Source organism: Salvelinus alpinus, chromosome 36, assembly GCF_045679555.1.
Source record: "Salvelinus alpinus chromosome 36, SLU_Salpinus.1, whole genome shotgun sequence".
In the NCBI taxonomy this organism is placed as follows: domain Eukaryota; kingdom Metazoa; phylum Chordata; class Actinopteri; order Salmoniformes; family Salmonidae; genus Salvelinus; species Salvelinus alpinus.
Genome location: NC_092121.1, coordinates 8,173,420 through 8,188,309, shown reverse-complemented (window position 1 = coordinate 8,188,309; position 14,890 = coordinate 8,173,420). Strand labels below are relative to the sequence as shown.

The following is a 14,890-nucleotide window of genomic DNA, read 5'->3' as shown; positions in this document are numbered from 1 at the left end:
TTCCTTCCTTCAATCCTGAGGTTTTTCTTCCTCTTTTTGTTGGGGGTGGTTCCATCTGTCCTACTGCACATGCTGAGCTGGATGTTGGAAGGCCTTGGGGAGAGACAGACAGGCTCTCCAGACCAGACGTTCATGGTCAATGTGCAGCGTAACTAATAATAATAAAATTTTAAAAACAGGCCCTTCTGCACAGCAAACCCTCTGCCAAGCGGACTGCTCAGATAGATCTCAGCTGTACCGCTGACCACAGGGACAACTAAAGTAGGCCAATCCCTAATGCCAAATGAGGTCTTATCAGTTCTATGTCGTCCTTTACCATCCTTCAGACGAGTGTGATCTTATCAGACAGAGACACAGAGAGAGACACAGAGAGAGAGAGAGACAGAGACACACAGAGAGAGAGAGAGAGACAGAGACACACAGAGAGATAGAGAGAGACAGAGACACACAGAGAGAGAGAGAGAGAGAGAGAGAGAGAGAGACAGAGACACACAGAGAGAGACACAGAGAGAGAGACAGAGAGAGAGAGAGACAGAGAGAGAGACAGAGAGAGAGACAGACAGAGACAGAGACAGACAGAGAGAGAGAGAGAGAGAGAGAGAGACAGAGAGAGAGAGACAGAGACAGAGACAGAGACAGAGACAGAGACAGAGACAGAGACAGAGACAGAGAGAGAGACAGAGAGAGAGAGAGAGAGAGAGAGAGAGAGAGAGAGAGAGAGAGAGAGAAAACATTCCTGAAGCGACTGCAGGCTACATACAGACATTGAATAGAGGTCCCGAAGGCTTGGATTTAGTGGTGTCTGCTGCCTGCCAGTGCTGCTGGTTTGAACATTTCCTCTGAATCACCAGAAAAAGTATCCTAAATTACACCATGCCCCCTTGGCACACATTACAGTATTAAACATTCTGAGGAGAGGAGGTGCATGACTTTACCTAAGCGTTCTTCTATCTCTAGTGAGCAACATCCTCTGCTGCTCTTCCATCCCCAGTCACTCACACTGGGTTAGCTCACTTCTACATGTCCTGTTATCCTGGGTGACACAGGGGGCAGCCACTCTGTCATGGTTTTAGCACAGTTACAAATGTCTGCTCTTGCTAAATATTTGTTTTCTTCTGCTGGGTCAATATGTCTAATAACTAATAAGGGTGCTGAAATCCTACAAATTAGGGTTGCTGGCCTGGGTGTTGGCTGAATTAGGGATTGACAACACAATCCTCAATAACAGAAGACTTGCTGGGAGCCCATCCAATTTCCTGGGGATGTTGAGTACTACTACTGACCTAGTTACTGACATTACAGGGGCCGGGCCAGGTAGAGCAGCAGGCAGGCCCCACAGCAGACAGACAGCAGTCTCCTGTCTCCATCGAAGCCAGCCAGAGGCCCAATGAGCCTGTTTCACTGTAGGCCAGGGAGACCAGCCTTCAGCCCAGCCCGCCGCCATCGGTCAAGTGTCCGGCTGACGTGTTGCATTTTTCCCGGCGCCTCGGATCCACTAACAGCCCGGGTGGGGTGCAGTAAGAGTGCTCGTAAAACACTGGGCATAAAATGTGAGTTTATCATTAAGGCTTGTTGTCCAGATGGGGAGGGGGGGGGGGGTGTGCTTGGATGGAGAGCGATGGAGGTGGTGGAGCTGTAGCCTTAGCTGATCCCAGCTGTCTGAAGAAACTCTAATTAGCACCACCACACCCTTATCGCTTGGAGGTGACGGGAGCAAATGTTCCTAGTGAACCACCCAGGAACAACAGCCTAAATAACATGGGAGAATGACTGTGTGTGACAGGTGACCGCCTCACCTCCTGGACCAAATGGCCTGGTGAAACACGGCAGACACAGAAGGCAGACACAGAATGCAGACATTCAGAACGACAACAAAAACAAATCAACTCAACAATGTGTGAATTCAAGCTGCACTGTTATTCCTACACCCTTGCCTCCACCACCATAAAAAATCTGAACATTCCAGAAAAACAACAACAACAAAACAACCAATCACTGATAACAATTCAATATTTGGAAAGACAATAGGCTGCACAGGATCTAAACTGCATTATGATGAGAGTAACAGCATTATCCCCCAATTTACGATAGAATAGTATGGACATTGTCTTGACCGAAGCCGTTCCCTCCCTCCTTAACCCAAATTCTCATACACCTCTCTCTTCCTGACAACCCGAAAGAGCTTAATTCCCATGATGCATCCCAATAACTGATAATAACACAGTAAGTACAATGATGCAACATGTGACCGAAGTAGGACATCTGATATGTTATTTTACCTCTATGGGACCCAGTACGATGCGGGCGGCACCCAGCCACACCAGGTTCCTCTTCAGGGACTCTTTGATCACCTGCACAAAGCCCTGGAGGGACGACACACACACACACACACACACACACACACACACACACACACACAGAGTGTTGTGAAACCTCTCTTCCTGTGACTAAATGAGCTGTTAATGAACTGTCTGTCCTCCGGGGGCCACAGTGTCTGCAGTCAGTCACTCAGAGAACCAGCTGATATATATTGACCGTGTTTAACTTTATCCCCTCAAGTCCCTGCTCGTCTTACTTGCTGAATTGCAGACCTCCAGGATCTGAGCTAAGCATGACTAAAAGCTTGTTATTATAGGTTTTAGTGAAAAGACTCAGGGCATTTTAGATAAAGCCTCATTACTCTTTAGGGCCCTTAAAACCTCTCATCATTGTCACAGCAATTCCCATGTAGGGAATCATGATCACCTTTTTGTTAACCTCATCTAAGGCCTTCGTAACCCCCTCGCCCTCCCCTGTGCTGGTTAACATTGACCCTCTGGTAGATGTTGTCTGTGGTGACGACTTTCACACAGGCCACAGAATCCACATGGCAACAGGAGTGTGGCACAAAACTAATATTCTCACGAGAGCCCTGCAGGAGCCAGTCAGTGTAGTTCTCTGCACCACAACAACGGAACTGAAACACACATAAACAAACTTTGATAGTGTATCTCACAGAGACCATTCCCCTGGTAAGGAGTGAACAGCTGGGCCAGTGAATAGCACGCTACTCACTGCATGCTGTAGGTCATCGATGGCAACCTTATCCCTGGGGCTGTGCTGCATGATCACCTCGTTGACTTTCAGTGTGATCCTTCTCTCCACCTGCAGAGGGTGCATATGACACATAAAAGCATTTTCACCCTTGTCAATGAAGCAATACTAGTTGAATTCCCTGGAAAACATACAGTGATCATCCAAGACTGCAGTAGATTGAGACAGCCGGGCAGAGTCACATTTATCTTGCTTCTGAAGACATAGAAGAGAATCCCAGACACTATCTGCAGGCTGAGGATCAGCATTAGGAAGTGTGTGAACTACAGAGCACAAACAACCAAGATGTTACTCTCCAAAAGCTAAATGCAAACGTGGCAGAGCTCGGATAGGTTATGATTTAGTATGTGAAGATGGAACACGGCATATTAACTGTTCTCCAAAACATAAAGCCCCAAGTTGCCATATCTCACACTGTGCTGTACTACCCACCAATTCAAAGAGCAGACGGCTGTCGGACCACGCCCCAATGCTACCCAGGAAGGCCAGCAGGGAGACGATGATGCCCACCACTATGAGGAGGATGGAGGTGTGAGACAGGCCCTGGGATGTGTGGGTGAAAGACTCCATTTCTGTGTAGGTGGGCCCGAGACATAGCCCCGACCAGGACGAGGGCCAAGCCAGACACCTGGTAGAACATTAACACATGCCATATAAATCACAGGTTAGTCAAACAACTGTAGTTTTCTCAATATAACCTTTAAACCTTTTTAATGGTTCACTCTAGAGCAATTGGGGCCAGTCAGGCATATATGAGTCAGTGGTCTAAATACCAGAGCACCTGCCCAAATGTGTTCTATGAAAGTGCCCCTGGAGTGGTGTATATTTCAGGACATTGTGCATGTAAGAGATGAATGTATGACTTACCCAGAATAGAGTGTTTGGGAGGATAAAGTAGGACTTAAACATTCTTCAGAAATATTTTCTTCCAAACTGAAAAGTATACAGGAATTTTGAAGTCCACATTCAATATTTCTCATTTTATAGTCACTTCTCGATATTTGTATTACTTGTACAACTTTGCCTATACCTACATATTTTTTTTGTACTAATAGGCTTAAGAAAATATTAATTAGGGTAGGTACACACGGGAACATTTTGGACTTCATTGAGCGTTTTGACCAATATGCATACCAGTATAGATCTAACACCAAAACCATGAGACTCACCTGAAATGTGTACAAACACCTGGAATTCTTGAATAGGCAGCTCAATTAACATAATTTCTATAGCTCCAAATGTCTATATTACTTGTCAGAGAGAGAGAAGCATAAATAAGTTATCAGCAACACGGTTTGAATAAAGCAAGTGGACTGCATCAGCTAGGCCTATCCTTAAAATGATTCGGTTGACATCATCACAACAATGAACCGTAAAACATACGATGGGTGTGGTTTCATGAGTTTACCCAGTTGTTGGGATACTGTAACCCTGTTACATGTCAGAGAGAGCTCTGAGTCTCGAGACGTTGATCTAATTGAATTGAATAGAAATAGAAGCAAACGGGAGCTAGGAAAGGTATTCAGGGTTCCCCTCCCTCTCGTTTGATCTCGGACTGTTATTTATGACGGACTTGTTTTTGCCAACGGTCCAACACTCTGACTGTCGAAACAAAGAGTTTAGACCGGGTAAAGTTGCCCCTAGACGTTGATCTTGGGCCAGTTTCGCATTTCCCCACCTAATGGTTAATGTTAGGATTGGGGAAGGGGAAGCTGTTGATCCTACACCAGCCATGTAGCCTACTGAGCGATGCAAAGACCTTTTAAACAGTTTCACCAGGCAGTAAGTAAGTCGGACGCAAAACGGCAGAAAATAGCCGTACGAGATGCGGTGCGCCCAGGTAGGTGCGTCATTGTTGCTACTTGGGTCACAGTTGTTGCGCGTCATATTCCCCACACACGGAGCAGTACTATTGGTTACAGTTGAACTTGGAAATTCCATTCTTTGTCCATTTGGTACATGGTGGAATACGGGATCAGAGGCCCTGCCACCTCAGGTGCCTGAGGCTTGGCTCTTTTTCCATCTATGGCCTGTTGATGACCATGCTCTTTTAAGAGGTTGGTTAAAGCTATTTATTGTTTAACAATAATCTCCCTTGTTCCACAATAACATATTCGTTTACCATTTCCAAACATGTCTTCAAAGTATTATTTTGGTAAATTCAGGAATTAGTTTGGTAGTGGTATTGGGTTATGTGAGATTTTAAATGAGATCTTTCCCCCTCTTTTTTTACATCCATCTGTCTGGATCCACCACCACTGTCTGGGTTACCAACTCAGTTCTTGATGCCTTCTTGCTTCATACCTATTCTCTGAGGGCACCACCTGAAGCCTTCCAGTTTAGTATAGGCCTATCACATTTTAGTCCAGCCCTCAGAGGCAGGTGCAGCTTGCCTTTTTTTCTGCCAAGCATTCATCTCATCAAACAATGGAGGAAGATTGGAGCTGGAAAGAGGCAAGTCAAGTCACATACACCTGTAGGGCATGATAAATCACAAAGCTATGTAATAAGGTTACAGTCACATTATGTTTTCTACGTAATATCTCAATACCGTATTCTGGTATGGTTCTTACATTTACCTCTATCACCCACCCCCCTCGACTATATTGATATAACAATGAGTGTTGTGTTTGGGTACATTTAACCAGTTGTGGAAAAGTACCCAATTGTCATACTTGCGTAAAAGTAAAGATAAACTTAATAGAAAATGACTCAAGTAAAAGTGAAAGTCACCCAGTAAAATACTACTTGAGTAAAAGTCTAAAAGTATTTGGTTTTAAATATACTTAAGTATCAAAAGTAAATGTAATTGCTCAAATATACTTAAGTATCAAAAGTAAAAGTATAAATCGCTTCAAATTCCTTATATTAAGCAAACCAGATGATTAATTTACGGATAGCAAGGCGCACTCTCCAACACTCAGACATCATTTACAAATGAAACATGTGCTAATGAGTTCATCAGATCAGAAGCATTAGGGATGACCAGGCATGTTCTCTTGATAAGTGTGTGAATAGACCATTTTCCTGTCCGCTAAGCATTCAAAATGTAACGAGTACTTTAAGGGTGTTAGGGAAAATGTATGGAGTAAAAAGCACATTATTTTCTTTAGGAATGTAGTGAAGTAAAAGTTGTTAAAAATATAAAGTACATCTACCTCAAAAAACAACATAGTATGTTCAAGTATTTTTACTTCAGTACTTCACACCACTGAGGTTTACTTTGCTAGTGACATTTATTGGAGGGTTTTGTTCTCTCAGGAGGCCCAGAAGAAGGTGTCAAGGTTCCTAGTGAAGCTGAGGCTGAAGAGTCTTTCTCAGAGCTCTGATAACAGGTCCAGTCCGGAGTCAGAGCGAGCTAACGCTGAAGTCCGCCAGGGGGCAGTCATGCAGTCTTCGGCAGAGGGCAAAGCTCTCCGCAGCTGGCAAGGAATTATCCATAATAACTCACCGCAGCACTCCCCTCCCACTGGCACTAATACGAGTTGCAGAGGGGCAGAGGGATCTACGTCCCCAGATGACATTGACAGCGGCAGGAAGAAGATTAAGTTCCCACTCCTCTTCACCAAGACAGCCGTGGCTGGGACCACCACCAACCCCCTTCTCACTGAGAATGACCGGCCCAGCGTGAAGCTTTCTGACAAGGCAGAAAATGCCCATAAGACTGTGAGGGTGGCCGGTATCCCAGAGGAGATTGGTGTTGGAGCGAAGGTCATGCAGAAGACCTTACCGGCCATACCCAAGTTCAGCTGGTCACGGCCCAGTCCAAGTGAAGAAGATGACAAAGTCCAGGGCAAAGTCAAAGACGTCCGCAAGACCAAACTAGGTAAACAGAAAGAAGATAACATCCCGCCAATAGCCAAAGAACCCCGGGAAAAAGGGTCCTTCCATGGAGCAGAGCAAGGCAGAGACAGGGACTATAGCAGGAGGAAGGCGCCCCTCTCCTACGACATCCAGCACAGACTCAACCAAGCCATGACAGATTCAGACAGACTCAAAGCTAGAGAGGTCATCAAGAGAAGCGGAACCATCCGTGGTGAGAATCTCCAGCAAAGGCCCAACCGACAGAAGCCAGAGTTGGAGCGATTCAAACCCAGGGATATCACCAAGAGGAGGGGCATCATTCCATGTGATGAGCTGCAGCAAAGGCCCAATCAGCCAATGCCAAAGCCAGATAAAGCTTCCCTGGTTAAACTCCCGGCGATTCCACGGTGGAGGGGCTCCATCTCATATGAGGACTACCGGAAGCTGAACCAGAAGATGCCAGACAGCACCATCAACACAGAGGACCTGGAGGAGATCAGGTTACAGTACCTACCCTCTGCTCCATACTTACCATTCATACCTATTCTATTCCCCACAACTGTCACTGTTATCCCCTAACACCACTATCTGCTTGTGCCTGTTTGCTTGTAGAGGCATTACTCATATTGAAGACCTGGCAACTATGATGCCTGACGAAGCCCAGTCTGATGGTAAGTAGCATGCAGACTGTTAGCCTGTCTTATATTGTCAACTAATATTACCTACCAATACAAAACCAATTTTTGTTATGAATTAATTGATGATGATCTTCTATTGTACATGTATTTTGAAGTGATGTTCCTATGTTATGGGCAACAGTCATATCTATTGTCTATTCTGCCCCATGTAGCCTTCAAAGAAGTCTTTGAGCAGTTTGCAAAGAACAGCGATGGCTCTATCAATGAGGAGGGCCTGGCGTCCACGCTGGACAGAGTGGGGATCAGTATCAGCCCAGAGGAGGTGAAGAAAGCCCTGCAGAAGGCTGACCACGACAGTATGTTTCTGCCTCAGTATCTGGAATTACCCCAAAATATAATAACGTGCTTTCCGTTATAAAACATGTTAGAACGGAATACATAAAAAAAAAAAAAAGTGTCCCAAATGGTCCCCTGTTCCCTATATAGTGCGTGACTTTTGTACCCATATAGGGCTCTGGTCAAAAGTAGTGCACTATAGATTGCCATTTGGGGTGCAGCCATGCACATTCTCTTAGTTGACATGAGTTGACAGGCTGGCTGACTGGTTGTTTTTGTTTTTTGGCTTCAGAGGACGGAGAGGTGGGGTTTCAAGATTTCCTGCATGTGATGGCGGACAGCCAGCGCTTCTCCAAGTGTGTGAAAGGTGAAGATCCCCGACTAAGATGTTGCCTTCACTAAACATATCTGGATTCACATGGAAATATGAACGTACGACTCACAGAGCTGCCATAGCGTTTGTGAGACTGTTTTAAGATGGTGCTTACTTTCCTCTCTCTCTCACTACATCGCTTTACCTCTCACTCCTTTCTGAGCTGAAGGAGCAGACCCATCCCAGTCTGTTGAGGTGTGTGAGACAGTGTTTTACAAGACCCTGACCAAGATGCTGGCTGCTGGTATCCTGTCTAGTGGTACTACAAGAGCGATAGTACAGTAAGCCATTCTAAGTCATGCTACTTTCTTCTCGTATATGAATAGCCGACCGACATCATGTGAAGCTATACATGAGTGTGTACTAACTGGATGTCGTCAGAGATCATGTAAGGTTAACAAGACCTTTTCAGGGAAAAACAGAGACAACTTTTCATTGCAGTATCTTATGAATTTTAAATAAACGTTATCTGTTTACACAGAAATAATACATTCTTGTGGTCAGCTGTGTCAGCCATATTTGACTGTCCCCTACCTCTGACCAGGTACTACCATAAAAAGACTCCGAGGCTGATCCGGCGGGCCGTGCGACCAGACAGGGAAGACGGGGACCGTGTTCTCAACTACTACACCAAGGGAGCTCATCTCATAGGCCTGAAGAGCAAGCAGCTCCTCAAGTACATCCAGCCAGTGGGTGAGCTAACACATGATAACACCCAGCACACACAGTACTCCTTTCTCCCTCCTCCCTATATTCATATTGAACTGCTTCAGCTTTCATACTCTCCTAGTCAAATTTATATTGATTGGCAGAGGAGTGATGAGGGACTGCTGTTGATTTGATGTGCAGAGACAATTGCCCAGAGCCAGAAGGAGAAAGACAGCCCGTACTTGAGGCGTCCCAGCATGAACGTGGCCTACACCTCCTGGGACCCCCGGCGCATGTCCCTGAACCCTGCACAGAGGGCCAAAATGGGCCGCATGAAGTCTGTCAAGACCTGGAAGACCGCTGAGATCGAGGATCGCATCAGACAAGTAATTTTCGAAAAACATTTTCACATATTGAATTATGTGAGAAATATAGAAAGGCAGCGGAAATATGTGGCTGATCTTCTTGTATTTGTACCAGCTGTCAATCAAGCACCCTGGGATGGAGAAAATGGAGATGATCACGCCTGTGAAGATGAAGGTGAACATGTCCATGAAGGAGAGGGACCACCTCACTTACAATGAGATCAACCTGATAAAACAGAAGGTAAGACGGGATTTGAACTGAATGTATGACAATATTGATGCAGCCAGTCGAACATCGAAGTTCTCTCTGTCTCTGTCTGTCCAGTCTAAATCAAGTCTGAAGGAGTACCTGAAGGACCTGACCCAGCTGAAACGCAGGGACATGTGGAACTCCTGGGGGTCCCTTCAGTGTTACTGTGTCCTCCACAGCCGGAAGGACTTCCCCAAAACCTTCACCACCTACTCCTGGTCCTGGAGCGGCTGTCGCAACATGATGGAGACTGGAGACCTGGACGCTCCCTGTAGGCCCACCCTACGCCCCCCATATAGCCAACCACTGGAGCCCATCGCCAGGAAGCGGCGTGCCTCGTCCAATCAGGGAGGCTAAAAAGAGAAGACCCCGGCGGCAACCCCCGCTGACAGGAAGAGCAGTACACTGTAGAAAAGAGGAATAATAATAGCAATCACAACAATACTGATACGATCAATTACTTTAACCACAAAGATCCCACTTCCTCTGACCACAGTCTCCACTCCCCCACCCCTCCTGATCCCAGTCCCAGACTTAAACTAGAGCGGCTGTAGTTATGAGTGCAACAACCCCCCCATGCTATGTGTACAAACAGGACCGGCCCCCTAGCTGATCTGTTGCCCTGGGCCTAACTTACATTAGCCCGCCCCTGAGGCCCATGAGAGGGGGAGGAATGGAGGAGAGGACATGCAGTGTCTCCCTGCTCAGCAGAAATAAACCCATCATCTCTGAAAAAATAGCAGAATGAGTCAAACGAGTGTCACTGGTTTGTTTGAAAACTGCACCGTGCAAAAGTGAGGAGGAGGAGGGATAGGTAGGGAGGGATCTGGGGTCGATGTGCATGAGACCATGAAGGTAACTGAAAGAGTGATATGGAAAGGGGGAAGTGGCAGTGCTTTAGTTTGGGATTAGATGTCCAATGTGAATAGCAAGATTATGGGGTATGAGAATATGGTTCAGAGCTAAATATATATATGTTGCCTGAATGATGTGTCCAAACAGTCATTTCCAATAACTCCCATGTCAAGAGCCACTTCTCCACTCTCGACAACCCACATCCACATCAGTCTATGAATAAATCTAAGGGTCCTACAAGGCCAAGGCATGGAGCCTAGGAGGAGAGCCAGAACTACTCATCCCCTTGGCCTGCTCCAACTGGCTGGGTTACACTATAGTCTGCTGATTAAGTCCCTGACGGGTCCAGGTCCTGATAGGGTTGAGGACCCTGATATCAGGCCCAGTTGAGGAAGGGATCAGTGCTGGTCTGATCCATTCGTTATGAACAGTCTCAGTCTGATGTTAACCAGACGTGCCTGAGACACAGACACAGCGTACGTTAGCCCTCCGCCTGGCTCCCATTAAGAAGGCGACGGGTAATAAAATAAACCACAGTGAAACAGGGAGCTCTGTTGTTAAAGCTGTTGTGCTTGCATGTGTCTGTGCATTTGGCGATATCACAAATTAGCAGTGACACTGTTTACTCAGACGAAGCGTACTTGGCCTGCTGGCCCCTGTCATCCTGTGAACCAGATGCTTTAGTTTCAGCAGTTTCCTTTTCCTCTTTTCTGTTTACTGTATGCCGAGACCAGATAAGCGCTATTGTGGCAAATACAACAGTTTGGGCTCGATATTTTCTCCGCTAATTGGATAGTAGGACAATGGTCCTGCCTGGGAATCTCACCATCATTTTTCTCCAAACAAATCTATCATTGTTTGGAAATGTTAAACTATAGGTAAGGCTGGCCTGTGTCTGTTTCTCTGGATGTCATGGGGAAAGAGAGAGGGCCCCCTAGTGCCTTTGACTGGTTCCTAAAGGATTCTTGTTGTTTGACTGAGACTGCTCCTTCATATGGTGTACCACAAGGTGGTGCCAGTGTATCAGCCCTTACTGTCTGGTTCAGTCGCTTCACTTCCTCAGACACGCTCATTGACTTGATAATGACCTTAAATTTCTCTCTGTCTTGTTATAAAGAAGATATACATTTTAGGTCTAATGAATCTACCCTTTAGTATAGTAGTTTATTACGGTTGATATGAAGTAATAATATACTGTAGTAGTAGTCCTCAAAGCTCCTGATGTCAGATCTGTCAATATCATGTTTGTAACATGATCTTAATGTTGTCAATGATGTTCACGCCAGGCTGTTGGCTTCTGAAACCACTTCCTTATCCTCACCAGATGTTATTTCCACAGAGGAAACTTATATTGATGTGTTGTTCACTAATCAGAGGTGAAGTCCAAGCAACAGCAGCATTGTGTCGGGCTTCCGGCTATTCATCGGTCCTTTCTCAGCTTTCATTATTACATTCTGTGTCTCAGAATGCAGGAAGGTTCCAGATCTTTAGTATTATTCTGTTTCTCTCATTTTCAGCTCTCAGTTCTCTCTCTCTGTACCTATTCAGTTAGCTAATTTTCTTTTCGCGGGTGTTCCACGACTTAGTAGATGGCGACAACGTATATCGGGTACACATTTCCAAAAATGTGAAACTGACACGAAGGCTATTACCAGATTCTTAACCTCAGCTGCATATCTGGCATCTGTCTTTGGAGACATTCCTTTCAAAGTGACTGAAAGCAGCTCCAGCTGCATGTTTATCTCCAGCCACGATGTTTAGACTGAGGAGAGACACTCAGCCAAGCCACGAGAGATATAAAGGCCATTTAGACATATCACTGGAACCGTATATTTAGATAGAGTGAACGTTAAGACCCCGCGTGCCAGGTGGGTGAGAGAGAGTAGGCCTCACTAAGGACAGACGCAACAAATGTAAACCATTTAAAAGTCATTAAGTCAATTGGTGTTATTGGTGCTGTAAAGTTGATATTGTCGGTATGGATGTGGCTCCTCCCATGAATTACCCAGGAGCCTCTCTGTCCTGTCTGTCGTTAGATGAATGAAGAATTATTACCCTCTTTCCTCGTAACGAGCTGCTTCCAGCATGACTTGCCAAATGTTTACCCAACTCTGTCCTGTATGCTGTCCATCTGTCAACACTGCTCTGATTCAAACTCCTGTGCAGGCTTTTGTTTGGAAGCCACATTTTGTTAGGGAGTGTAAATAGTTTTTTTGTTTGGATTCTGTCCTGCATAATATGAATGGTCCTGTGTATTAGCAAAATTGAGCACTTCTCGCTCTAGTGTCTATTTTGAATGCCAAATTAGACGTGTAGATGTGTGCACGGTCTACTCGTGTGTGTGTGTGTGTGTGTTTGTGGCCTCATACTGTGTGTTGTTGTAGCTGTGTTGTTGTTGGACGAGGTAACAGGTTATCTTATGGATTTATCAAAGAGCCCCTATTACCTGGTTGACTCACACTCTGGAATCTGCCTGCAATCTGGACTCAGGGGTAGACGTAACATAGTAAATGAAAATCCGGGACACTCAAATTAATATGATATGTTACATTTGGTATGGTACGTATTCATTTGTGGATGTCCATCATCCATTTCGTATGGTATGTTACGAATTACAATTCATATTATATGTTACGAATTACAATTTGTGTGATGTTACGAATTGCAATTCGTACAATATGTTCAGAATTTGCAATACGTATATGTTACGAATTCCAATTTGTTGTGGCTAACGTTAGCTAGGTGGGTAGGTGGCTTACGCTAATGTTAGCTAGGCTAGGGTTTAGGGTTAAGGTTAGGAGTTAGGTTAAAAGTTAGGGTTAGGGGAAGGGTTAGCTAACATGCTAAGTAGTTGCAAAGTAGCTATAAACTAGTAAGTAGTTGCTAATTAGCTGAAATGCTAATGTCCGTGATGAGATTCAAACACGCAGTCTTTGTGTTACTAGACGTTAGCGTTATATGCCAATCCATCCACCCCTACCAACCACCCTTCTTTCGTTTTTGCCTTAAGTAACCTTCTGTCTTATTTAGCCACACCAATCGTAACAAATCATACTAATTTTAGTGTCCCGGGTTTTTCGTTTACTATGTTACATCTAGTCTATTAGACCAGCCTGGGAATCTTTAGTCTCCTTCTAGTAAAGCATCTCAGCTTCATCCTCATGTTGACTTGTGAAATAAAACGACAGACAGCCTTATCTATGAGGACTGAGGACACCAGTGTTGAGTAATGCCATTCACTTTCACCTTGTAAGTCTTAAGTCTAAATCCTAGTGGATCCCACTAGAAGGAATTCTAAGGAATCCACCTGCCTGTACACATGGTCGGTTTTTATTACAGCGCTGTCATTCTAGTGGAAATGTGATGGTTAACAGAGTAGTTTAGCATGCACCTCCTAGCAGCGCACCTTGAAACATGCACACCATCCATAGTCTCTGCTTTAGTTCAGTTACTGAACCAATGGGTTGTTGCAATATGACATGCACTGCAAGCGGTGTCATTCCAATTCGTCTTAGGTCGTCAAAGTGTAATCTAGCAAGCATGTACTTATATCACAACATGGTAGCTAAACAACTAATCTCTCTCTAATGTATTTGCTTTGATAGTTCTTATCCCAGATTCTACAGAAACCCAAACAGCCCATTCTCATCACAGACCTTGAACATGGCAGGTGTTCTGTGTGGTTAATGATGTGGAATTTGGGAGGGCTGGAACAGGGATGGAAAGTGAGGGGAGCAGAGTGATATTGAGTGAATGATCTACTACAGTATCACTTGAAATCAGGGCAGTGAAACACAAAATGCTCTGTGTGTGAGAGGGATGCAGAGACATTAAGCTAGGTATTAATAAGTAACTCTATCCGTAAAGGTATCAACAGTTCAGTGAACAGTTTCAAGAACTATGATGGACAAACATCTAGTGTATTTGTTGGTGCCAGTGCAGTACACTGCTTCACAAGACTGGAAGACAAGACTTACTGTCGTCAGGGTCATATTGTGCTGTAGTTTACTGGCTTGCGGTGCTGTGTGAGAGAACTGACTAGACCTAGATCTACATAGGTCAGACTACGATTACCAGGGATGCTCATAGTAATAGTGTCTGTACAGTAAATGTACAGTAAGGCTTCCTCTCTACTGAGCCCGAGGGAAGGGAACGCACCCACAGAGCTGCTGGTTGCTGCAGTAGCAGCCACTTGTTCTACGGTCTGTGTTACCATGGACACGGCTCACACTGTGGAAAGATTTATAGTGGCTGTCTCTCTCTGGGATTTATGTTAACTCTTATGGGGGCGTGGCTGTTGTGTTCAATGGTCTCACCCACCGGTGTGAAATTATACATACCGTACGTAACAGAGATGTCACACACATCCAAAGTTCAGTCTCTACACTGATAAGTGAGCACTCAAACAGTAAGACAGGTGAATGAACAAATCAAACACTTGACAAAGCAACCTTTGGCTGTGTTTGTGTATGGATAATCTCTCTCTTTCTGTATATGTGTGTGTGTGTTTCTATTAGCTGTGGGGTTA

General features: G+C 45.1%; 1 protein-coding gene across 1 annotated transcript; it reads left to right on the top strand.

Moving 5' to 3' along the window:
• The first annotated feature begins 5,800 nt into the window (after positions 1-5,800).
• Positions 5,801-14,783, top strand: LOC139564842 (uncharacterized). Its single transcript, XM_071384682.1, has 10 exons — positions 5,801-5,809; positions 6,355-7,397; positions 7,510-7,568; positions 7,748-7,891; positions 8,164-8,238; positions 8,414-8,525; positions 8,789-8,937; positions 9,094-9,278; positions 9,373-9,498; positions 9,583-14,783. Exons 1-10 carry the CDS (start codon positions 5,801-5,803, stop codon positions 9,862-9,864), a joined length of 2,184 nt encoding a protein of 727 aa, XP_071240783.1. The 3' UTR covers positions 9,865-14,783.
• Positions 14,784-14,890: the final 107 nt, after the last annotated feature.